At 36.6% G+C, this 25,994-nt stretch overlaps 3 protein-coding genes across 5 annotated transcripts in view; 2 read left to right on the top strand and 1 right to left on the bottom strand.

The window, feature by feature from the left end:
- Window positions 1–233: 233 nt before the first annotated feature.
- On the bottom strand, window positions 234–6,849 carry mrpl1 (mitochondrial ribosomal protein L1). Its single transcript, XM_065267215.2, has 9 exons — window positions 6,743–6,849; window positions 5,921–6,017; window positions 4,300–4,570; window positions 3,748–3,831; window positions 3,552–3,623; window positions 3,230–3,341; window positions 3,044–3,141; window positions 2,739–2,820; window positions 234–1,972 (listed from the first exon to the last, which is right to left on the bottom strand). The coding sequence occupies exons 1-9, from the start codon at window positions 6,771–6,773 to the stop codon at window positions 1,875–1,877; spliced, it is 945 nt and encodes a 314-aa protein (XP_065123287.2). The 5' UTR covers window positions 6,774–6,849; the 3' UTR covers window positions 234–1,874.
- A 393-nt stretch (window positions 6,850–7,242) lies between these two features.
- cnot6l (CCR4-NOT transcription complex, subunit 6-like) lies at window positions 7,243–23,732 on the top strand. Of its 2 annotated transcripts, XM_065266853.2 has the most exons (12): window positions 7,244–7,401; window positions 9,267–9,388; window positions 9,560–9,746; window positions 10,995–11,080; window positions 11,196–11,285; window positions 11,655–11,723; window positions 11,809–11,966; window positions 12,036–12,190; window positions 14,204–14,355; window positions 21,738–21,965; window positions 22,265–22,458; window positions 22,754–23,732. In XM_065266853.2, the coding sequence occupies exons 2-12, from the start codon at window positions 9,277–9,279 to the stop codon at window positions 22,961–22,963; spliced, it is 1,641 nt and encodes a 546-aa protein (XP_065122925.2). In that variant the 5' UTR covers window positions 7,244–7,401; window positions 9,267–9,276; the 3' UTR covers window positions 22,964–23,732. The 2 variants fall into 2 exon arrangements, with proteins under 2 accessions (XP_065122926.2, XP_065122925.2); XM_065266854.2 differs by lacking the exon at window positions 22,754–23,732 and having other exon boundaries at window positions 7,243–7,401; window positions 22,234–22,452.
- The window catches only part of znhit1 (zinc finger, HIT-type containing 1), a 299,763-nt gene continuing 288,265 nt past the window's right edge, over window positions 14,497–25,994 (top strand). For both annotated transcript variants that reach the window (XM_065267232.2, XM_065267233.2), the window contains exon 1: window positions 14,497–14,501. The gene's annotated coding sequence lies outside the window, so the exon portion shown is untranslated. The remainder of the gene's footprint in view (window positions 14,502–25,994) is intronic.

Here is a 25,994-nt window from a genome sequence, read left to right on the forward strand (position 1 = left end):
TTGTAGTGCTTTTCACTACATGTTTTGTTTCATTTCAGCTTATTTTAAATACACATTTTGTGTAAAAAAGTAATGGTTTGAAATGAAAATTGGTTTAACAAGTTTAGGACATTTGTGTATATATCCTACTGAGAACCAGAAAAAAAGTTCTAGAATTTTTTTCTTAGTGTTGGGTGGTAACAAACACATTGCAAAGAATAAAAAAACACTTTTTTATTTTATGACATGTCCACAATAACAACAATGCAATTAAAGGTTATGAGTTTTAAGAAGATATTTGATGTAGCAATCTGTCTTAGAGACACATAGGAACATGTTCTGTGTTGCCTCCGGGCATTCTGCATATTTTTTTTTAATTCAATTTTATATATATAGCGCTTTTCAAAATTGTTTAATTGTTTCAAAGCAGCTTTACATAACAAATGCAGGAGAAAACACAGAAAAATCAATGGACAACATAAGCAGCAAAAATACAACAGCTAAGACTAAACCATACCAATGAGCATATTAATAATGTAAAGTATAGAAGAGGGTGCTAAGTTAAGCCAATGTCAGCTGACTCCCCAGGGGTTAAAAGTTTTTAGTCAGGGGCAGCCAGTGGTCGTTGGTCAGACATTGGCTGGGCATCACGTTGAAGGAATGCCAGTAGATAAGTGTTTTGATGACCCTTACTGCAGCATCTTGTTGTCCTCGGGATCGAAGACGAGTAAGGGAAAGAGAAACAAAATCCTATAAGCATAGGGGCCATTCGCATGTAATGCAAGTGTCATACAGTATTGTGGTTTAATATCCGCTAGGTTCCAGACAGGCTAACTATTGCGGCATAAGTATATTAACCAGATGAGTTATGTGACTGCTTTGCGGGATAAGTACATCTACAAACATTTTGGAATGTCCATCTTTTAAGACAAATGTATTGCACCATATTTTATATATGTGGGTGTGCCTTCTTTTAATTATTTATAATAAGGTTGTATTTCTTAACATGAGTTCATGCACATTGAACTAACATGAGCAATCGTATTGAAATTAACAAAGATTAATAAATGCTGATAAACTATTGCTCATTGCTGGTTCATAGGTAATGCATTTAATAATGTTAACAAATACAACTTTATTGTAAAGTGTTACAAATTATTTTATTCAAAAACTTGTCATAGAATTGCCTATTACAAGAAGTTAAAAAAACATAAGAACAAAGTCCTGGGGCCTCATTTATAAAATGCTGCGTAAAAACCATCCTACATTTGATCTTACGATCATTTATCAAAAATGCATACGTGTGATTCATAAATTGAACGTGCGCGCAGAAAACGCGCCTACCCCATCAAATCTATAAATCACAAATGAACTTGAGCGCAGCCGAGCAGTTTCTGATGTCCGCCTTTAAACGATGCCTAATTAATGTCATAGACATATTAAAGAGCGCTTGTCAATGTTTAAACCCAATTTCGAGCAGCAATAATGGCTTATATTTCCAAGAACTTGCAGGAATCAGACAAGCAAAGGTGCGTACTTCTGCTCAGACCCTGACGTGGCGCTAAAACACTTTTCCACGTCAAAGACAATTTTTATAAATATGGACTTTGCCGTGGATTTTTGCGTACGCACACTTTACGATCAAATCTTATTGCTGGGTCTCAGGAGGATATGTATCAACATTTATCAAACAATCTATAAATAATGTCAAAGTAAAGTAAAAAAGTGAAAATAAAAATAAACTCAATCAAGACTTCTTCCGTACACCAACACCGACTGTATTTCTACACAGTTATAACAACCACAGAAAAACACACAGCTGGACATTTTTTATAGTTAACATTTTATTACAGTGTAAATTTTGGTACAATGTAAATATATACAAAACATAAATCTTATGCCTTCTTCTGTTCCTGTGGTAATAAATCCTCAATTTTGATGTGCAAACCCTCACTTGTCCTGCTGCACATAACTGCCCTCTCAATAAACGTCCCTGCAAGTTAAAAGCAAAAATAAAATACATTTTACTGAAGCTAAAGAACATAATTACAACTTCCAACCTAGGGCCAGTGTCAAATCTACATCTAAAGCATGGAAACGGCAAAAAGCTTGTTATCATTATAATTCATGTTTTCTTAAATGTTCAAAAGGAATTCTTAACAGCCTTTAAAAGGTACTTTGAGTCACTTTTTTATTAAAAAGACCATATACTGGTAAATTAGGCAAATGATCTGCAATTTTTTTCTAAAGTCTTCAGAATTTAAACTTGCATAATGTTTAAAATGCCATTTGCTATAAGACATTTTGAAATAATTTGTTTCTTTTCAGTCGGCAGCACACATTTTATATAAAGAAACTTAAAATGCACTAGATTTAGGTTAGCTGAAGCAATCTACATTTATTGTAAGTTTTGATTAAAACATAAAGGCCAAAGTGGTCAGAAACGACAGTTCATAGATAACTCCTACACTGTCAGAACAAAGGTTTAAAACTGTACCTTTTCTGTCACTGGGGTGGTACCCTCAAAGGTTCAGTTTTAAGTACCTTTTATGGGTATACAACATAATACCTTAAGGACCTATTGTGTACCTTTAAGGACCAATTTTGTACCAGATACATGTTAGTGGTACAAAACATTTAACTGTACCTTTAAAGGTACAAAATAGATCATTAAGGTATAATATTGTACCCCAAAAGGTTTAATATTTCAATGTGTTGTATTTTTCTGACAGTGTATCTGGTCTTAAAAGGTTACTTACCAAATTCTGCTGGTTTGTGGCTGGCCACATCTTTACATATGGCTTTAATGTTTTCTAAAATAAAGTCTGTAGACATGTCGAGCTGTTTAACAGAGAAAGTCATATAATCAACACAACAAATTCAACTTAAAATGTGACAATGATCAGATTTTTTCAGCAGCCTACATGCATCTTTTGCATAAATGTTAATAAAATGTTGTAGCAGCTACAAAATGTACAATTTATTCACAAGACACCATATAGACTGTAGTATGTAACTGTGTAACAATATTAAAACAGAGCAGTTTAATCCAGTGTTGACTTACTGTTGCAACTTGTGTGTTAACATAGGTGTCCTCAACAATGTATTCATGACCGGCCTTGAATAATGCAAGCATTTTAGGGATATTCACCCCAACTGAACCTAATGCATGAAACAAAGATTCTGTTCAATCTATGCACAGTTGTACATAACTAGACATGCCTTAAAAAGACATAAGGATAACACTAACCTCTCTTGCTCTTGGGAAACTTCTTCCTTAGTTTATTTTTCAAAGGGAGCAGCTTTTGTATGATGTCTGGCTCAGCCAAGTAAAAATCTGCTGTAATCTCATCTGCTAAAATCTGAAATTAACATTGATGAAAAAACACAATATACACAACTATCTACTAATCTAGATACTTTCTCACTTTGTAATAAAAAAAACATAATACTGATTTAACACACAAGTTAAAAAATATAAACAAACACTTTATAGAAGCAAACTCCTAGATACAGTATAGCACAGTGTATCCAAACAGAGCAGAAAAGCACTGACAAGAGTTTTTCTGTACCTTTTCAACCAGCTCCACTCCACCTGCAACTGTTGCTCCATTCTCCATTGCTATTCTGGCTTGATCTGGGTTCTGCAAGGCCAAATAACAATTCATATTTGTAACCTGTACAGTCTCCTTCAACAAAGCTTTTAATTTTCTCATACCTGTATACCTATAATATGCACTTTAAGGCACTGCAGAATTCTGCCCTCACCTCAGTGAAGACCACAACTTTGTTGATGTCAGACTTGAATGGGTGTGGTAAATGCATTGTGCTAACAAATGGATCCACTTTTCTCTGAAAACACAAAAACGAAAAGAATTCATTAAGGTTTAATGTTCTGTCTAAGTATAAAAGTTTTGCCGAGTGCAGCAATGGATTCTTAAACACTGCTACAACCCTAGGGAGAAAATTCACTCAACAGACAAGAGTATATTTCATCTATCTCACTTAAAATAATGTTTTTTTCCAGTTCTTTTTGCAACATGTTTAATTTAAAAGGGAACTTTCATAAGTCTTCTGCATTTGTCACAAATTTCCTTTCCATTTTTTACAACCAACGTTCATCCCACAATGTATTATGTATTTCATTGAATGATCTAGTAGACTCTTGCTGACTTATTTCACAGACAGTTACCGCAGTATCCAGATTTATTAAAAGTTTAAGGCATTAAATGAGTATGTTGGCTTTGCTTTAGTTTAAAAAATGAAATATTTTGTTCCCTAGATTAAAAAACAGAGATAATGAGAAACTTAAAAGGTTACCTTTTTCTCTAGCTTCATGTCCAGGCGCAAGTTAATGTAAACGGGTTGGTTTTCAGGTGTGAAGTCCAACTTTTGAAAGCCCTTCAGCATTTCGATGGCCACTGGCGTGTCGTAAACAGGTTTAGGATAATACCTGACCAAGTATACATCATCTAATGGCGCCCATGCAGTGAGTCCGTAGGGTTTATGTCTGTCTTTGTCATCAATCTTTCTCTTCTCTTTTACCACCTTTTCTTGAGTCGTTTCTTCTTTCTTCTCTTTCTGCACCTGCCTATAAAAGAGTGTTGATGTTTAAGAAAAAACTATTTTGCTTTACACTTCGTTTGTCTTTTTTTTAAGTCTGTAACAATGCCAGACACAACTGTTTGCTTTGTAATTTATTAAACAATATTTTTGTTTAAAGGGGTCATTCTATGAAAATCTTACTTTTTTCAAGTACTATAATTGGGTCCCCGGTGCTTCAACCAACCCAGAAAACATGAAAAAGAGCAACCCTGTAAATTTGTTTTGGTAAGCCTCTCTCTGCAGGCATGTGAAAAAATAGGTCATTCAGATTTCTCTCCCTGTGTGATGTAGTAAGGGGATCATAATAGAATGATACCGCCCCTTCATCTGCACTATCCAACCATGACACCACCATTTAGTGTGAGACAGAGAGAAAGAATGACCCTCAAACACATACAGTACAATCTTATAACTTGTAGTTTTAATTGTCTTTCTAAAGGTTAAAGATGAGGATTACCTGCAAGAGAGAGGGAGAGAGAGACGTGACTTTATTCACTTTTATCAATACAGTATAAATATGTTGTTTAATTTGTTTCTCTGAAGTTTAAAATATATACGAGGATTAATGCACTGCACGAGACAGAGTAAGAGAACAATGTGTATTCGCTATCATACACAATAAGCATATACCAACTTCGTTTTATCTGTTTCTCTGAAGTTTAAAATGAATATGTGGAGTCACAAGACAGAAGAGTTAACAGACGGACAGAACAACGCGAATGTATTCACTTAGGTAGTTTAACTGTTTCCCTAAAGACTGAGCATTAAACATGTTGTTTTATTACAGATCATTTAAATGTGCTTGTGTGGTTCGGTCAAAAAATACACTCATGAGTGTTTGTGGGAGTTTATTTTATTGTAAAATGCTGAAAATCATTATGCCTGTCTAAAACATTAGCACGTGAAGGCAGCATGAGACCTAAAAGTCTGATGCACATGTATTTAGTACAGATTATTGACTTTTTAAACTGGTTCAAATATATAAAGCTGAACACCGCTACTAACTTGTGAATCACAGTGAGATTAACAAAAGAGAAGATTTTTTGTGGCTGTCTGTCTGATACTGTCTGGAGCACTGTGACTCCGCCCACCTGAGCTGCAGGCACCAGCTCATTTGGATTTAAAGGGATACACACAAAAACTGTGCATTTTTGCTCACACCCACAAAGTGCCTATCTTGACATGCTACAATAAATTATCTATATGGTATTTTGAGCTAAAACTTCACATATGTACTCTGGCGACACCAAAGATTTATTTCACACATCCTAAAAAAGTCTTGTGGAACGTCCCCTTTAAACCAAAGTACAGACTTAACACTGTGAATAAAACTCACCTAGCAGCAGCAGCATAGGATCTGACAGGCAGGTGTCTGTGTGAGGTCAGTGTACTGCAGGAAACTGAAAAGTACTGACTCTGACATCTGGATAAGACTGTGTGTGAAACAGGGCACATTCAATTCAATTCACTGAGGCAGATGACATGCATGCAGTATTTTAATAACTACATGACTGACAAAAAGTATTAAACATTAGAAACTTGAGGAGACTTAAGCGATCATATTAGGTGTTGTCACTAGGCAACTACCAACTCGTTTCTGATAAAGTACCACAAAAAGAAACGAAAGTACTGATGTAACTACAGTGAACATGGCATGGCTGTAAACACAACAGACACTAAGGGGGACATGAATAGCCAGAAATTTTTATTTTTAATATAAATACTGTACATATAGCCCTGGATGTTTTAGACCCCCAATGCACAAGATGTGGGTACACAAAAGCTACGTGAAAAGCTGGCATACTGCACATGCCAAAAGCCTGCTATATAATGATACCTTTACTCTTTTTCTATAACTTACTGGTCTAAGGGAACCACAGCATTGTAAATTTAACACACTTGACTTAAATCATCTGTTTGATTGCAACAACTTGCACGAACTATCACATATGCGATAATAGGAATCACCAGGACTAAGAATTACCGCTGGCTTATGTGGATACATGCGCGCTCTGTGACTTTTATGAGCGGTTGTATCAGACGCATCAGAAATAACATTGTAATTATCTTTCTAAATACAAATCCAGATCAACCATTATAGTGTCTTTGAAATACAGAGAATATCATTCAAATAACGTCTTATTTTTTTAAAACTGACCTCTTAATAAACTCCTAGAGGAGGCAGCCATGTTGACGGAATTGTGTGTTACGCTTAAATATTCCGTCTATATCATTGACGCCGCCTAAACGTTCCCACCAATAAATATTAATTTGATTTGAAATGTGTGCTGTATACGTATAAACATAGACATATATACACATACAAAATAATCGGTATTCAACAACAGACAATTTAATGTGCCTTCCTTTCCATCCTAATTTTAATTTAGTCATAAATGTTTTTCATTTGCCAGGTAAATAAATTACAAGTTACGTGTTATTTGCCACATAAATGCATACACTTTTACACTGGTTGATAAGCTGTGCGTTAAAAATAGATTGAAAAATATTTTCCTCATGACGTTAGTTTATAAAATAAACACACTCCATGTACATTGTAGCCTACACAGTTGGTGGTATAATATGCCTTCGTTATTAAACGTATTTTTATACATTGTTTTATTTAAAACACAGTTATCCACCTAAGTAATACACTTCCAAAGTAGTGGTGGTTGTACGGGAACCCAAGTCTGAAGCGGAAGCGCTGAATGTTGTCCTTCCTTCTGCTCGACCGACTCTCACGATGAGGATCGGTCACAGTCTGTCAGTCTTTGATCAGATCACAGCAACGGTTCCTCTCACACTTCCCGAATGAAGGTAAGAGCCGCTTGTGTGTGTGTGTTTAATGCATTTGTACCTTTATAATATTGTTTGATGTCATATGAGCTTATGTCTCTAGCTCTAACTTACCTCCAGATGATCAGCAAAGGAGACGTTGTACATTGTTGACTTTTAACTTAATAAATACACTGTTTACAGTGAAATGACAGTGTAAAAACCAGTTGGAAGTCCCATATTGGTTTATTATACTGGTGATGTACTTTATAAATTACCTTATTGGGTGATAAGGGGACGCCTGAACAGGCTGACAGATCAGATTGTGCTTTATGTTGTGGTTGCCAGTGCACTAACAAAACTTGCTTAATAGTTTTTTTTTTTTGCATTCACTTTTTAAAATAATAATAAGTCTTACGTAATTAAAGCCCAGTTATATTAGTCATTTGCAGCTGACAACTGTAACTTACTTGGCTAATTGTTGTAGTAGGCGTCGCTGTTCCCCATATGACATTTGTTGTTTAAAATAGTATAAAGAGAGTTTACGATGCAAATACACCTGCAATACAATAGTTTTTCTTTTCAAGATTTTGTGTTTTATGTATCATTTATTTATAGTTATTTTGTAACTTACGTAACTCCTCATAATTATTATTATTACCCAGCGTTCATTTGCATAGTAACGCGATAGCTGTTGTGTATGTCAAGTCACATTTATTTATATCGCCCATTATAGGATACAGTCTGTTACAAACAACTTTATAGTAAAATGAATCAGTTATTCTAAGTATTAGTATTAGTATTAGTGTAGTACAAATAGTCAAGTAAATACGGGACACTACGCATTCAATAAAATGAGTGCATGTAAAAAATGTTACACAATACGTCGTTCAGAAGTGTGATATGATCAGTAATCGCGTCTCAAACGTGTTTCTGTGTTTTGGCTGCTTGCACTTAAAAGTAACAGCTGCTAATAAACGATTACAGCGCAGCGCGTGTTCGTGCTATACAAGGCAAATGAGGACAGTCTGTTTTGAAGCTCTGCTATGGTGGTCCTCCTACCTATTAATAGCATGCTATGCGAAAGTACTTTGTGTTTTCAACTTTTTAACAGCTGGAAAGCTTTAAAAAGATATTCTGGTATGTCCCCAAAGTTAAATTAAGCAATACCATGTCAGTGACCTTGATAGTTACCATGTATTGGCTTGACATGAGAGAAATCAACTATTCAAACAGTTCAATGTATCTGTGTAAACATCAGCTGTCTGCTCTCAGTAAGCACCCTCAAGTGTAGAATATGATAACACTGTCTGAATAAGACAACGCCCTCTGAATAAAATACGAGTCTGAGAAAGTCTGGAAACCTAGCTATAGCCTAGGTATTTTGTGATTTTCTACATAAAATAATCCTAACATAATGTAAAGACCATTTTGTGAATGCATAACCTTGATATCTTTAATATTGAGTGAGCGAGTAAGGCCATGTCAAAGTATGAATTAATGTGAAATCAGTGATTTAAATCAAACTTTGATGCTTCAAATCTCATAATTACATTGTGAGACTTTAACCTGGATTTCACAGACAGGGTCACACTTTACTAAGTACCTACGGCTACGTATTTTTCTTTAAAATGCAGGTTATACAATTTTTGTCTGTTGTCAGTGTGTAGTAAATTGTTGCCAGGTGTGGCAAAAGCCCTCCTTGGGCCAAGTACAAGAGTGTGTTTGTTATATGATTTACATAATGTTTACATAATGTAGGCCTGGCATTCACTGGCTTGATCAGAGAGGCCATTTCCACAACGATCACATAAAGACTCATACTTTAGATCAGACAGTTTTTTTGGGGGAGATGCAATGACATAACTAAGAAAAATAGCAAACTAATTTTCTGCACGGATGTTCAGATTAACAGGCATGCCAAAAGAAAAATATGATCCTCCAGACCCGCGCAGATTATACACCATCATGTCTGCTGAGGAGGTGGCCAGTGGGAAGAAATCACACTGGACCGAGTTGGAGATTTCTGGTTAGTAATTGTACCAGTTGAGATTTTGACTCGTAAAATCTAATTATTTTTGTTAATTTTCCACTGAACAAATCTTTCAAGATCTGATGTTTTTAAATTATATGCCAGAATAAATGTGAATATTTGGTGATAAATGTTAATGACTCTTATTTGATGTCTTCCATGTAACAGGGCGGGTCAGAAGCCTGAGCAACTCATTATGGACACTGACCCATTTGACTGCCCTTCACATCAACAACAACAACCTTAGCCGGATTCCTCCCGAAATCGCAAAGCTTCCCAATCTTGTGTTCCTTAACCTATCCTCCAACAAACTACGCAGCCTGCCAGCAGAACTCGGCAATATGGTGACTCTCAGGTAACTAAAGGTGTCAAAAGAACATGGGAAGAGCTCAGATGCAAACGTTTCTAAATAGCATTTTCGTCAAAAATAAGATAATGATTTTGCCCGAATGCAGTCCATTAAATACTTTTGCTTCAAATTTGCATATTCCTGGCCTCAGGCAATTCAGAAATACCGGTTTGTTGGCAGAATCCACTAAAGTGCATGAAAGAAAAACTGGATGATGTGTTAAAGGATGTTTACTGAATATATTAGGATATTGACTGAATTTTTGAGCCTTAAACCTTTATTCAGAAAGAGTGACTGGAGACTTTCATAGAAGTGGAGATTTTTGCATGTACTGCATGTTTGCAGTGAAGGACAATAACATTTCTTAAATGCCAATTAAATGACTAAAGTGACATTTGTGAAAATAAGGTATTTCATTTACTGACTAATAACCTTTTATTGCCATTAAAGTGAAATTACTGAACCTAAACATTAGATAAAAAGCTAATTTACAAGAAAACATGTCGGAGGGTTTTGCATCTGAACTCTTTCCCAGACAGGGCTTATCCTAGTCCCAGAAAAAAAATTATGTTTGAGCTGCCTTAATTTAAACACATCTTGCACTGATATGTCTTAACATACCTCAGTAGATATGAATTGGAATCCAAAAACGAGATTTCTGAACAATTTTAAAAACATATATAAATATATATTGTATATAAGTTTTAAAATTTTTCAGAAATCTCGTTTTTGGATTCCAATTAACATCAATCAAACTGCATGTGGTTTGTTTTAGAGATGCATAGCAATTAATTGCGATTAATCTGTAATCTGTAGCAGAATAAAAGTTTTTGTTTACATCATATATGTGTGTGAACTGTGTATGATAACTTTGTAACGATAAATTCTCACACATGCATGTATATATTTAAGAAATGTTTACATTTGTATATTTATGTATAATTAATATTATTTATAAATATAAATACTTAATATATAAATATATGTTTTTTCCTTAAAATTATACATGCATGTGTGCATATTCTTATATATACATAATTATTATACACAGTTCACAAACATATATGATGTAAACAAAAACTTTTATTCTGCTATAGATTAATCGCGATTAATCGTTATGCATCCTAAGCCTTCATAACTAAAGACTAAAAACATGATAACATAATAATAAACATGTTTTGGAAAAAAATTGTGAAATTCATTCCAGATTTTATTTAGCGATCAGTTGTTTATACTTTTGAACATTCTTTATAGGGAATTGCTTTTGAACAACAATTGTTTACGAGTTTTACCTTATGAACTTGGTCGGCTGTTCCAGTTGCAAACCCTTGGACTCAAAGGTAATAGTCAAAATATGTTAAAACATATTATACAAACAGAACAAAAATGCTTATTTTCTTTTTTTTTGTCATTGTGAACTTTTTGTGAAAATTGTGAACAAATTTTCCTTCCCAGGTAATCCATTATCCCAAGATATACTCAACCTTTATCAGGAATCAGATGGAACAAGGAAGTTATTAAATTACATGCTTGACAATCTTGCAGGTAATATTTGCTACAGGAACATACGAGTATAGTCTGTTTTTTACATGTACGCAAATGTACACACACAGCCTTGCAAAGTATAGTTAATTTGACTTGTATGTGTACACAGACATTCGATGCATGCGCATTGTGACAAAATGCAATGCATCTATGCATGCTACATTCTCCTGTAGGCGTATTTATGTACAGTACGCGCTGATGATGAAAATTGTGTCATGCACACTGTACAAGGATCCTCGTGTATGCATAAAAAATGGACCATACTTCGGCCTTTAGTAATACAGGACTGATATCAGTCAATCAATGCAAAGTCTAAAGTAATGTATTACAAAACATTGATTACTACATTATTTTCTCCCCAATCAATAGTACACCCAGAACAGCTACCCCAAAGGCCTTGGATCACTTTAAAGGAGCGAGACCAAATTATGTCAACAGGTAACAATAAACTTCTATTACTGTTGTAATAATAAGCCTAAATTTAGCAACAGTAAAACTAATGTTAAATGTGTTTCCCCTTAAGCTGTGTTCACAGTTATGTGCTACAATGTACTATGTGACAAGTATGCAACAAGGCAGCTGTACGGCTACTGTCCCTCCTGGGCTCTTAACTGGGAGTACAGGAAGAAGGGTATCATGGAAGAGATCACTAACTGCGATGCTGACATCATTAGCCTACAGGTTGTGTATAATTATTTGAAGCAGTGTTTCCAATGAGATTTTATGCTAATTCTTCTACTATCTCTGCAGGAAGTGGAAACACAACAGTACTACGCTTTCTTTTTGGAAACACTGAAGGAACGTGGATATGATGGATTTTTCTGCCCAAAGTCTCGTGCCAAACTTGTGTCAGAACAGGAGCGGAAACATGTGGACGGCTGTGCTGTATTTTTTAAGACCGACAAGTAAGTATCTACTTCCATCTTCCTAGTGCAGAGGAGCTCAATCCTGTTCTGGTATCATAGGCCTCGTACACGCTGCATTTAAATGCGTGAGTGAATCTCCTAAATGTTTGTTTCATGTCTGTATGAAACAAGAGTCACTCCTGAAAATGTGATGATTGACAGAGATAACCATAGCAACGTTCTGCCGTCTCGCATGCTTATCACTCTCAGCTTTGACCAAAATATTTTAACAGCGTTATGTTTTGCAATAAACCTCCGTCTTGGCGTTGTTTATTGTACGCATTTGTGAGGGTGCTCCACAGCAAGCTGTCTTGCAGTGTTGCCAGGTCCTCGTCTTTTTTGTAGTTACATACCGTTTTGGCGCTCAACCGTTAATGGCTTTTGGCTCATGAAGCGATAAAGTTTTTGGTGTTATTAAAGTGTGAAGATGTCGGTACCAATATTTTGATCTTTGGGGTAAACCATTTGGATTTATTTCAGTTTATTATTGGATTTTTCTTGTTCGCTGTTTTTTTCGTGCAAAATCTGGCAACACGCTTGTGCCTCTGTCTTTTCTGCACCGCACATACAGAAGACTTTTTCTCCTTCTAGGCATTTATTTTTTTTTTCAGAAGAGAGACCTGTCATGTCCATGATGCATGTTTAAACACTTTATTACTAGTTGTTCAGTTCGGTTATGTAGGCCACACACTATGCAGAGTTTCTGTAAATGCGGTTTTCCCTATCTGCATTTTGCGGGAGTTAATTCGGTTGTAGAATGCGGTTGTCAGTCCGGTAAATTACAGAACTGTGTGTGTACAGAACAGGATTAAGCATAAAAAAGGTGATGTGACAACCGTATTAATATGCAGTGTGTACGGGACCATAGACTCACAGAGTTTAGATCCAATCCTTATGAACAAACCTAAATAAACCAATAACCTAGGTCTTTAAGAAACAATTGATGTGTAGGATATATACTAATGCCAAATTTCAGCACACGCACACTATCTCAGCTTACCAAAGATATTGAATTGAATTAATAACACTCGATTCCTTGACCTTCATCTGCATTTTTTTTGTAAATGCCAGCTAATCTCAGCCTAAAGCTCGAAGTAGTTATTTTTAACATGTATGTGAATGTACGCGAATGCTCAAACACACAGTCTTGTAAAGTAGTCTATCGTTTATTTGACTCGTATGTGTACACAGACATTTGACACATGGGCATTGCTACAAAATGCAATGCATCTCTTGGGCTACATACTACATTCTTCTATACGTCCATGCTGATCTACACAGGCTTTAAAAAATCCGGCAATGCGCGTACAGTACACTCACACTCTTCTGATGAAGAAAATTGCATCACACGCACTGTACGTGGGCCCTTGCGTACAAAGTGGACCATACTTCGGCCTCTAGAATTCACTTGAACATTTCACTCCATCAAGTTGAATCTTTTTGGAAGGTAAATGTTTAGGTGCAGTATTAGACACTTTCAGACAGCTTGGTGATGGTAATGATTTATAGCAACGAGTACTGGGGGGATGCCTAAGAACGAAAGGTTTCCTAGGACCATTTTTCTGGTTGCATTTGCACTGTCAGTAGGGACTCTGAAGTGATTTAACATTCATACCGCTGGTCGATCTGAGATCTGCAAAAATAGCTGCAATAATACAATACAAGACCCAAAAATGTCCCTTTAAAACACATTTGCAAGTACCTGGACACTGTTGCCCATAGTAAACGTAAATTGTCATGACAGAAAGACAATCACGGATGTTCCTGTTGTGCTGGTTAGACCCTACTCCGGAGTCATTTCAAAAACGGTGTTTTTTTTACTAAAATCATTTCCAGTTCCTGTGGTGCAAACATGCAAAAAAGCAGGTAGTTCCACAAATAGTTCAGGTACTAAAAAAGGTTCCCATTGGGCTATTGATCACCCCTGTCTCCTCAGGTGAAAATAACTAATCTGTCATTTTTCTAAACATCACAGAAATACCATCAAGCTTATCTTTTTTTTTCTTTTTATAGATTTGCTCTGGTGCAGAAACACACGGTGGAGTTCAATCAAGTTGCCATGGCAAATTCCGAGGGTTCAGAGGTTATGCTTAATAGAGTCATGACCAAAGACAACATCGGAGTAGCTGTCTTGTTGGAGGTGAAAAAAGACCTGTTTGCTAGTGGTAAGGATCTTGAATGTCATTAAACAGCTCCATTTTTTGTTTCACAGTTGCTCTACTGCTAAGCGTTTTCCAGTAGATGGCAGTAAATTACAAACAATATTTTACCTCATTGCATTGTCAAATATATTTTTTAACACAACAGTCTCAAAAAACAACAAACACGCTTGCTCATACAAAAATTCAGTTTTGACCCAAAATCCTAAAAACTATGACGCATTTTCATGAGTAAAGTACTCTCATCCTTCTTAGCAATTCACAATGCCATAAAAGAATCAGTGGCTGAATGGTTCCCTAAAGATATTTTCTATTTAAAAAGACTAAACAGTTCTTTGTAGTGAATAAAAATTCTTTAAGCCGGACTCACACTACAGGATTTTTAAAATCCTGTCCAATTATGAAATCTGGTTGCAGCACACACACATCAGCACACAGATATTCTTTTCTTAAATCTTAAACATGCTCATACTACAAGATTTAAAAAAAACCATGATGCATCACACACTACAGGATATTATTAAGATTATCGTGCCAGAGTCAACGTTTCACGTCAACTCCCAGGGAAGCAGAGGTAAACGTATAGAGATTGTAGGGCTGGGTATCGATTCAGATTTTCCAGATCGATTCGATTTCGATTCACAAGCTACCAAGTCGATTCGATTTCGATTCTCGATTCAATTTTCGATTCTGGTTCTCGGACCGGTTTTTATACTCTATTTAACTCAATATATTTAACTCAAAACTTAACTCAATTTAACTCTATTTAACTTTAATACAAATACTATATTAATAAAAAGAACAGTGAACAGCAGGTTACAAGTAGGTAATTAATAAAATCGACGAAGCACCTGAAACCGCCATTTTAAGCACTGAATGAATGAATGAATGACAGGCTTGCCTCTTGCTCCTTGGTAACATGCGCTAGACAAAAAAAGAGGGTGACATCTAGTGAAGAAGACTAGTAATTCGATTAATGTTAATCTTTCGTTCAATGTTTGCAGAAATAAATATGAAAGAAAAAAAATCGATTCTGCTCTTTGAGAATCGATTCTGAATCGACCACGTTTTAAAAAACGATTAATCGAAAAATCGATTTTTTTGCCCAGCCCTAAGAGATTGTGACACATTTATTATTATTTTTAATGTTTACATTTGCTAGCCAGTACACTAGCAGCTATGTGCACTCACCTGGGGCCCGTTTCAATAAGGAGGTTCAACCAACTCTGAGTTTAAACTTGAACTCTAAGTTGACTTACTCTGACAGAACAGCTGATCTGGTTAGTTCAATCGATTCTGAGTAGATTAACTCTTGAGTTAAATGCATACACAACCACTATGAAAAGCCATCATCAATGGAGCTCAGATATTACGATTCACCATGGCAACAGCACGTGACAAATAGGTCTTAATCTTTTTTACTACTAAAACTAAAAGTGTTGCTACAGTACAAGTGTACAGCAACTATGAACATATATTTCTAAGAAAAAATTTTTGTTGGAAATTGCTACTCTAGTAAATGCGTACCTTAAATTTTTCAACACGGTAAAAATATCAGAAGTAAATAAATTGAGGACTGTACGTAATTATATCTATTTTCATGCAGATGCAGTCTCAAGGACAAAAAGATGACAGCAGATCAGCTAAAAATGAAATTCAAATGTAAGAGCACGGCCACAAAGGCTGATATTAGTCATGTAAGGATATTTATATATCTAAAATGACTGCAAAGAAAAAAAATACCCCTCACATAAATGCATGTGGATATAACAAAAATCTACTCGGGGTCTCAAAATCCCCTCGCGACATAAATGTAACTTCCCACAAATGAATGCAACCTCATCATCTACAGGATCCTCTATAAAACGACATGAAATTTTTGTCACTTACTGTAGTCTCTGCACCTAAGTATATCAAAATTGGCTTTACTAGTCATACTGTTTAATTTTGTTTGGTTTAAATTTAAATGTAATTTATAAAATATATATAAAAAGCATTAAGGCTATACGTTTACACGTGGGCGGCTATTTTCATAAACGGACATTTCAACCTCTCCGGTTTCAAAAATAATATCGTGCACACATGTCAGTTTTCAGAAAAGTGTTAATTTATACGTACCCGTGCATATATGCCGTCAAGAGAAGCTCAAGCCCACATAAGCCAATCACCGGCAGCGCACGGAGGAGTTGTTGCAGTAGGTGTATGATGACGTCAAAGTACAGCGAGAGCGAGTTGAGAAATCACACGTAGAGGTCTAATTTCGAATCGCTCTCGCGGTACTTTGACATCATCCGTCTGTCGGTTCTTGCAGCCCCGCATGAAGTCGAACACGCGTAAAATTGCTGACCTCCGAGCACTTGTCTCTGCTCCTCGACATAATGGAGCAGCTGTATTTGCAAATACAAACACACAAAATGAGTTTGCACCAACATAAATGTGATCTTGGAAGCGTTCAGGGTAGCAGTCACATGTTAACATAGGTTGCACTTTTGAGGTGCGAGCCCTGGCGCATATTCTGTGACGTTGCCTGCATAAACATTCGTTTGTCTCAGTTTACATGCAACCATGCAACCGAAGATTTTCAAGATCTCCACTCTGGCCGGAGCTTTTAGAAACAATCGGTTTCAGAGGTGAGTTCTACGTTTGCGTGTAAACGAGGGGCACAAACGAAGGTAAATCTCTCAGTTTTTAAAAATAACCATGTACATGTAAACAGGGCAATTTGATTATAACTTAAAAACAGCAAAAATTATTTTACAGTGTACATAATAAAAATGTTTGCAATGAAAGAATGTACTAAAGCAACTAACAAGATTAAACACCGCTACTCCTTTAAAATTGGGGAGGAGACCACAAGAAAGTTTACAGGATAAAACCTGCTCATGACCAGGTTAGGTTCACAAAGTTACTCCGGAAACAGACTCTAAGTTTATTTACCTCTCCTTCTGAAACAGGCTTGAGCTTGACTTTCCCCGCTGTCTCAGGTTTAACCTACCTTTCATTTCGAAACAGAAAACTCAGAGTTTCCCTTATTTTAGGGTTAACATACTCAGAGTTTTCACTTAACCACCTTTCTGAAACAGGCCCCTGGTGTGTTTAAAACCGAGGTGATTTCTCCTCAGCTCTTGTTTTTGAGGCAACAATGGTGATATGTTATCACGGACACATTCTTTTGGAAGTTGTGTTATTTCCTCACTTCCACGCGCCATTTCTCTGTCTCTGCTGTCTACGGGGCTATACATCAGCTTGTTTTGCGGTCGCATTTTCAAATGGTCTGTCATTCACCTCTGCCTCTTGGCTATTGTGAAACTAATTATAATCATCCCAATTTAAAATCTTAAATATTAAATGTATTTTATATGATCGGGGGCTGCCCCAATTTGCAACTTACAACTTAAAGGTGTAAGATTTGATTTGATGGAGGTCAATGACCCAGGGTTAATTCAGGTCAATAATCCTGTAGCGAAAGAAAGGTTTTTCTAAGAGCTCTGAGAAACCAAACATGGTTCTTCTATGGCAGTAGTGGTGAACGTCGGTCCTGGAGAGCCGCAGAGAGTCCTACAAAGTTTGGCTTCAACCCTGCTTAAACCTCACCTTTCTGTAGTTTTCTAGTAACTCTTTAGACCTTGATTAGCCTGTTCAGGTGTGTTTTATAAGAGCTGGAGCTAAACTCTGCACAACTGCGGCTCTCCAGGACCGACTTTCGCCACCCCTGTTCTATGGAATCACTGTGAAGAAACTTATTCAGCAGCTTTATTTTTAAGAGTGTGACACGACAGTTGACGTGTACTTGGATGATGAAAACATACAGTAGAGATCAAAATTAGAGAACAACCCACTTTTCAGAGTCACATGTCTTATTTAAAGTTATTCTAACAGGAGTAAAAGTGCAGTTTTAAGCATATTTCATCAGTTACATTTTATTCTCAAGCACAGTATAAAAAACTTAAATGAGATATTAGAAAAAGATCAAAATTAGAGAACACTTTTAGATACCTCCCAGATGTTGGTGTTAATCTGGCACCTAGTGCTAATTTCCCTTATTATCTGACAAACCATACTCAACTGGCAGGGTAACTTTTTACTAATTTGCAAGATGGCGAGCCGTTCTAAAGTCAGTGAAACCCAGGTTGTCCAGATGAAGGCCAAATGCATATTTCTTTAGGCCATAGCAAGTTGGTCGTTCCAAGTCTGTGATTTCTAGAATATTGCATCTTTGCAATGTCACTAACTCATTAAAGTCCCCCAAAATGGCTGGTTGCCCACAAAAGAGAAATGCACGAGAAGAGGGGATAATATAGAGAATCTTAATAGGCAATCGGTTCAACACTGCAGCTGGAATTGCTTGTCAGTTCAATCCAGAACAGGGTAAGGATCTGTCTCGGCATACAGTGTTTCAGGGTTTCGAGTCGTCAAGATCTTTGGGTCCTGATCTAACCTGATTGAAAATCTCTGGAAAACCCTTGGTGACTAAGTAATGGCTAAGAAACCCTCTACACTGTGGAAGAGAGACTAGTTATGTCCTGTGGAGCCAGATGTGCAGAAGTTATTCAAAACAAGTTCCTGTAAACTGCCTTCAAATGTTTTACTGCTGCAGCATTTATACATTTTTGTTGTAATAATTGTTTGTGTAACAAACGTGGTTGTTCTCTAATTTTGTTCACTGTGTTTTCCACAAAATAATTATTATTTTTTTGTTAAAGTTCTCTGGTTATTTTGTAAAACACTGTTCTTCTAGTATAGTCACAACTAAACTCTTTTAAAGGATTAGTCCATTTTCTTAAAAAAAAAAAAAAAAACAATTCCAAACGAGGCATGAGGCATAATCTAGCGAAACGATTGTCATTTTTGGCAGGAAATATGAAAAATATGCACTTTTAAACCACAACTTCTCTTCTTGCTTCATTTGTGTGACCGCAAGTAATTGCGTAATGACGTGGAAAGGTCACGTGTTACATATATGGAACGCACATTAGGGACCATTTTAAACAATAAACTGACACAAAGACATTCATTAGTATCATTTCACATACAACAACGTCAGAACGGTCTTTTTTCTCCACACTTGTAAACACTGTGGCGTAGGTTCGCATACGTCACCCGTGACCTCTTGACGTGATGACGTAATACGTGAGGTCGCGCTGGGGCATCACACAAACAGAGGAAGACGAGAAGTTGTGGTTTAAAAGTGACGGAGGAAGACGAGAAGTTGTGGTTTAAAAATGACAATCGTTTCGCTAGATAAGACGCTTATGCCTCGTTTGGGATCGTTTAGAGTCCTTTGAAACTGCACTTTTAAACTGCATTAAAACTGTTAAGTGTTGGGGCCCATTAAAGTGCGAAAAATCCTGGAATGTTTTCCTCAAAAAACATAATTTCTTCTCGACTGAACAAAGAAAGACATCAACATTTTGGATGACATGGTGGTGAGTAAATTATCTGGATTTTTTTATTTTTTTATTTGAGTAATCCTTTCAATTTAGAACAATGAAGATGACATTATTTCTGAAAAAATATCAAGTGTTCACAAATTACTCTCTTATTTTGATCTCCACTGTACATCAGTAGTATTTTTGCCATGTTGTTGTTGTCCTTATGTCATAAGCCAGATGATTAATGACTTCCCTTATTTTTAGTTAAAAATAAACAAACAATTTTATATTAAAATATGATATATGTTGTTATTTTCGTACATGGTGCTCAAAATGGTAAAGCTCCAAAATGCTAGATTTGCAATTAATTTGAACTTGTATTTAAATAACTAAGGTCTGCCATTAGATCTGAAAGTTGGTCATGAAAAAAACATTTGTCAGTGGTGCTTCAGACATGACCCTGGTTCAGAGAAACTAGTCAGCATTTCCTCTTTCGTAATTGACTTTCCATTTTCTGTGAAATCTGTGCAATTTGCAGGCTGGGATGTCTTTGTGATGAAGAAGCATTTTATTTTTAATTGCAATATTAAAGCCTAGTTTGCTTTTTTCAAAGGTCACATACTGTACCACACCCTGTTTCTGCTAATTTCATGTTAACCTATAGAGTAGTATTGCATCATTTATATCTGACAAGAATCTTTACTTTCCGAAAAAGGCAGATCACACTATCTCTGTATAACTTAATCACGGGTACGCAGTACCGTCACTTTTCTATTTTAATCTTTTGCGTGCCTGCACTTTTTCTTGCGTTCTCACACTTCTTACGTATTGCCGGTACTGTGCCTCTCTGTGTCAAAGCGTCTCTGAATGGGTGATTAATAGTAATGACATCACACTACAGGGAGGGCCACTTAGTGAATTATCTGATTTTTTCTATCATCTCGACAAATCACACAAGGGGACCATGCAATGATGTGTGAGTCAGAACTTTAACAGAATAAATGGGCCTGCGGTTTTAACAGGCAGCAGCACAAGTAACGCTACCGTTGTTATTACCTCAGACAGTAATGTTAACTATAACATGATGACTCTTGAGTGGCCAGTACCAGTTGACCCTAATACCTTCACGAGCCTGTTTCATGAAATAAACATCTTTTGATCTCAAACATTTTAAAACAGAATTTATTTTTTTATCTTTTGATAATTAGCATATTTCAGTAAAATAAGTTACAATAAGTAGTTTACAGCTAAGTTATCTTCTACCTCTAAAGCTATGTTTATACTCCACGCATTGGCACAGGCGCATTGGTGCGCACGGCAAAAATTTTGTCAACATGGAGTGGGCGGTCATGCGCGTTACCCCATTTCGTGTGAGTTGTGCACAGACCGAGGCGATTCTGTCCGAGCAGGCAAGCCTGTGACATATCTCTTTGATCAATTCATGCAAAACAATGACAATACTATTTATCTGACTCTCTGGAAGTAAAGTATGGAAACTTTGCAGTTTAAAACACCAACTTTTTTACATATGATTCAGAATTATGATTTCAGTATTGAATGAACCACTGGACAAGGAATAAAATACAAACCTTAAGATGTCAAATAACAACAAACTTTTTTGGTGATGTTGATTTCATGTCAGCTCTTGGTTGGTTTGTGCGTGTGCTTTTCCAGGTGAAGTGCCCATATAAGGACTTCCACTGTACTTCCTGCACTGCCTACGCAACAGATTCAGTAGTCAATTTTTTTCAGAAATTTGTACAAACCCTGGCATAAGGAATCCAACTGTGCATAAGGAATCCAAATGTGTTAATAATGCAGAATGCATGAAATACCACCCCCCCCACCCCCCTAAAAATTTAGCTTTTGATAAAAATAAACTAGGACCTTAAAAATAAAATAGCTGAAATAATGCTAATTGAATTAAAAAAATTATCTTAAGAATCTTCATGTGTTACCTCTTAATTATCGTATTTGTATAAAATTTTTCATTTAATTACTGCTGTTATATTGCAGGTTTAAAGGAGTGTCCAGAGAAGCAACATCTGTTGGTAGCCAACGCCCATATGCACTGGGATCCAGAATACTCAGACGTGAAGCTCATCCAGACCATGATGTTCCTCTCTGAGCTGAAGAGCATCGCTGAGAGAGCCTCAAGCTCCATCAACTCTGCCTCACCCACTTCAGACGCAAGCTCCATACCCATCGTCCTGTGTGCTGACCTCAACTCTCTCCCAGACTCTGGTAGGTTCCAAAGATTCCCTGCTTGTGTAGAGGCAAGAATAAAAAACGCCTAATATTTTTACATGAACCAGTATAGGATTATACATTAAAGCTCTTAATGCAAATCGAAGAGGAGGTAGGAGCACAAAAGCAGATCATCCAGTGGCACACACAAAGTGGATGGTGGCAGTTGGTCTCTCCTTCTGTTTTACTGTATTAAAAACGGTTGAATATCTTATCTATGCCGACTCTTGCCTCAGTTAGATTTGACATGGGACTCTTGTCTCAGCATCACTAGGTATGCTGGCATTTTCTCACAGGTGTGGTGGAGTATCTGAGCAGTGGTGGAGTTGCAGAAAACCACAAAGACTTTAAGGAACTGCGCTACAGTGACTGTTTGACCAACTTCAATTGTAACGGCAAACCTGACGGCAGCGTCACGCACAGTTTTCAGCTGAAGAGCGCTTACGAAGGGAATCTCATGCCCTACACAAACTACACTTATGACTTTAAGGTGAGAGGATACACGATGTCATTTAAATTGATTATAATTACTGACCCGCTGCTGCTGAAGAGGCAGGGTTTTGGAAAAGAGGAGTGGAAATCTATTGAAATTTCACAGACAGGGTCACATTATTGTCAATGCTATAAGTACTCTGTACTCTTTGTACGCTGTATGAGAACACATAATTAAACATCACATAATTCAATGTTTAATGATAACTTTTTGATTGTACTCTCTGGGTTCTTAAAATGTAGCTTGTAGTCTGTAATAAAATAACAATAACAATCTTCCTCTCCTTTTTTAGGGTGTGATTGATTACATCTTTTTCTCTAAGACCCACATGAGCGTCCTGGGAGTTTTGGGTCCGCTGGAGACTCAGTGGCTGAGGGACAACAACATAACCGGCTGCCCTCACCCTCACATCCCCTCCGATCATTTCTCTCTCCTGGCTCAGCTGGAATATCACCCACCTTTGCCCGCCCTCAACGGACTGCATCTGTCCGTTCACAGGTAGTGCAGCCCTTAGCCCACAACCAAGGACAAACCCCTAAAAATCTAGCGAAGGAGTGAAGTATTCATCCACTTTGTTCGTTTTTTAAACTTTGCACAGGATTGTATGATCTTATTGTTACGTTTTCCAACAAAAGCTTAATACCAAATTAGGGTTGGGATTCTCCTATTGGTATCTGTGATACATGTGCTTTAAAAAAGAATGATCCGTTTGTCTGAATATGAATGGGATTGTGTAATATGTCAGTATATCAATGATCAAAGAAGTATGCAACAAAGTCACATGTAGCAAAATAACATCCACAAGAGTATTGCAAAAAAAGACTTTCAGGTTCCGTTTTGCTTGGCATCTTTTAAAATTCCCCTCAACTGCTCATAAATTCGACAGAGAAACCGTAATGAAGACATTCAATCTATTTTTAATGGAACTTTTTTTAATAGTGCAATGTAAAGTATTATGCAAAAGTTGTCTTTGTTAAGTCTAGAATTTACACTATTAAAGAGGATCCCAGCCCTACTGAGTAAAACCAAGCTGTGTATGTTTGCCATTTCTTCTCGCTGCTTGCAAAGACATTAATGACATGACAATACTGATGTGTACTCATACAGTATAGTAGTCCTCTGATGCCCTGCCTCATAAATGTCAGGGTTCTGAGAAACAAATGATTGACATTTAAATCTTATGGTACAGGTGATTTGTTATTTATGCTTAAAATCTATTAGTGTGCCATGCAATCTGCAAAGTTTGGGTTTATAAACAATTTTTTTTGCAATTTGTTGTATGTGCGAGATATTATAGTTGTCCACGCAGGTCATCATTCACTCGCTCGCTTAATTTATTTGACACATGATTAGAGGCAGTTTTCAAGTGAAATGTATGCATCTTTTTGTATGGTTCCCTATGGTTTTAAGTCAGCAAACTAAGGTGTCAGCCTTATTTCCCATCTACATGGTTGTTGATGCATTTAACTACTTTTTTTTTGTCCAAGAAAACAATCATTGAAATGTCTAAACACAATTGTTAATTTAGTTCAATGCTGATGCAAAAGTAACCTAAAAGGACCATCATTTGTCATTTGCAATCTGTGTATTTTACACCAGTGGTTTCAGTAGTAACCAATAGATCCAAGCTTAATGACAAGCTGTTCTTCATACAATATCTATTTGGAAGAGGCTGGTTACCCTAACATGCTTTAGCAGACAGTGCCTTGCTTGGAGCTCTCCGTTGAGCTAAATAAAAGTTACAGTTTATGACCCAAAAATGCAGAACTATACAGAGGACTATATGGCACTGAAATGTATGTAGCGTGCCGCCATTATTCTTTAAAAATTCAATAACCACATTGAATAACTCTTAAATACCTTATAAATACAGAAAATTTACTTTAACAGTAAGTAAACATGTAAGCAATATATCTCGCTGCAGAATGACATCCCAAAAATGTAAAATAAATAGACCCCTTCAAGGTTTGTAAACATTGAATGACTATCTGGTGCGCGCGCAGCATGGGGTCAAACTGTTCATACCATTTAGGCTTTCTAGTTTAATCTAACAGGGCTGAAAAATGATGACTTACCTGAAATGAAGTGTGCACTACAAACACAAGCCTCTTTGATCTTTGCATTGTCCCAGTCTGCAGGAATTCCGAAAAACCTAATGGCAGACCGGGTGCGATTTTCAAAGCCCACGACGCAAGTAGGCATTTTTGAAGATACCGAATAATACGCAACTCAATCTGCTCTAATGACTTTTCTGACCCCGACATGCGCATTGGGAACCGCATGTGACGTGAACTGTGAAGGGGTCTATAGCTACTCCAATTTATATGATCTACAGCAGTGGTCTCCAACATGGCACCATGGTTGCCCGGATATAGTCTGTGAGTTTCCTGCCAAAGCACGTTCTATTAAAAGCCTCAATAATGTATTACATAATTTTATATTAGCTTGGCCTTCTTTATACATGGTAACATTTTAAACAATGATAAAACATATCAAAAAGGAAAATAAAATAAAGTCTACTCTTTTGAGTAGACTATATCAAAAAGTAGCCCTCCAGTTGTTTGATCTATTGTGGTAGCCCTTGCTCACAAAAAGGTTGGAAACCCCTAAACTACAGTATAAGCTCAACAACACATCATTCTATTGGTTCAACAAAAAAAATCATTATATACATTGAATTAGGTCTTGAGCATTCCATGTGAGAAAACTGCCTCGTCTGAAACATCTTTTATACAGCAGTACTGCCTAGCAAGATACACAGTGTGAGCCAGCACCAGCATCCCTGCACTCTTTCAACTCCTCTATCCATTCATTATCTTTTCACTAGAAAGACATGATGAATAAAGGGAAAAAAGGTGTCACTAGAACAGTAGCCTACCTTTTAAAAAGGTCCTAATAGCTACCATTTTGGTACAGATACTGTATGTACCTTTGAGGTACCAGTATGTACCTCTGTGGAACTTTGAGGCGCTAATATGCACATTTTAGGTACAAAATGTACTTTTTCTAAAGATACCACCCCAGTGACAACTTTTTTACCTTCTTGTACCTTTTTTTCTGAGAGTGAAACCTACTAAAGTTGCTGTGAAGCAGTTAAAGAGCACCTATTTCATTGCTAAAAAACAACGTTATTTTGTGTATTTAGTCGAACACAATGTGTTTGCGTGGTTTTTGTTTAAAAACACATTATTTTCCACATATCGTACATTTTTGTAGCTCCAGATTTTACTCTCTTCCTGAAACGCACAGATTTGAAAAGCTCCGTGTCCCTGATTGGCCAGCTAATCTGTACTTTGTGATTGGCCTGAATACCTCTGACATCAGCCGGAAATGTAACGCTCCTTACCATGTTTGAAAGATTCGTTCACAATGCAATGCTAACAGGAGTTAACTTAAAGGTTGTGAGTCCGAAGCGGGAGGAATTATGAAAATGTCGCTCTTGTCTACATCACCAATCCCAGGAAGTAAACTGTTGCATACAATTCATGTGTTTGTTGTAGTCCAAGAAAAGGGATTTACATTGGAGATAATAA

Source organism: Paramisgurnus dabryanus, chromosome 5 (genome assembly GCF_030506205.2).
Source record: "Paramisgurnus dabryanus chromosome 5, PD_genome_1.1, whole genome shotgun sequence".
Taxonomy (NCBI): domain Eukaryota; kingdom Metazoa; phylum Chordata; class Actinopteri; order Cypriniformes; family Cobitidae; genus Paramisgurnus; species Paramisgurnus dabryanus.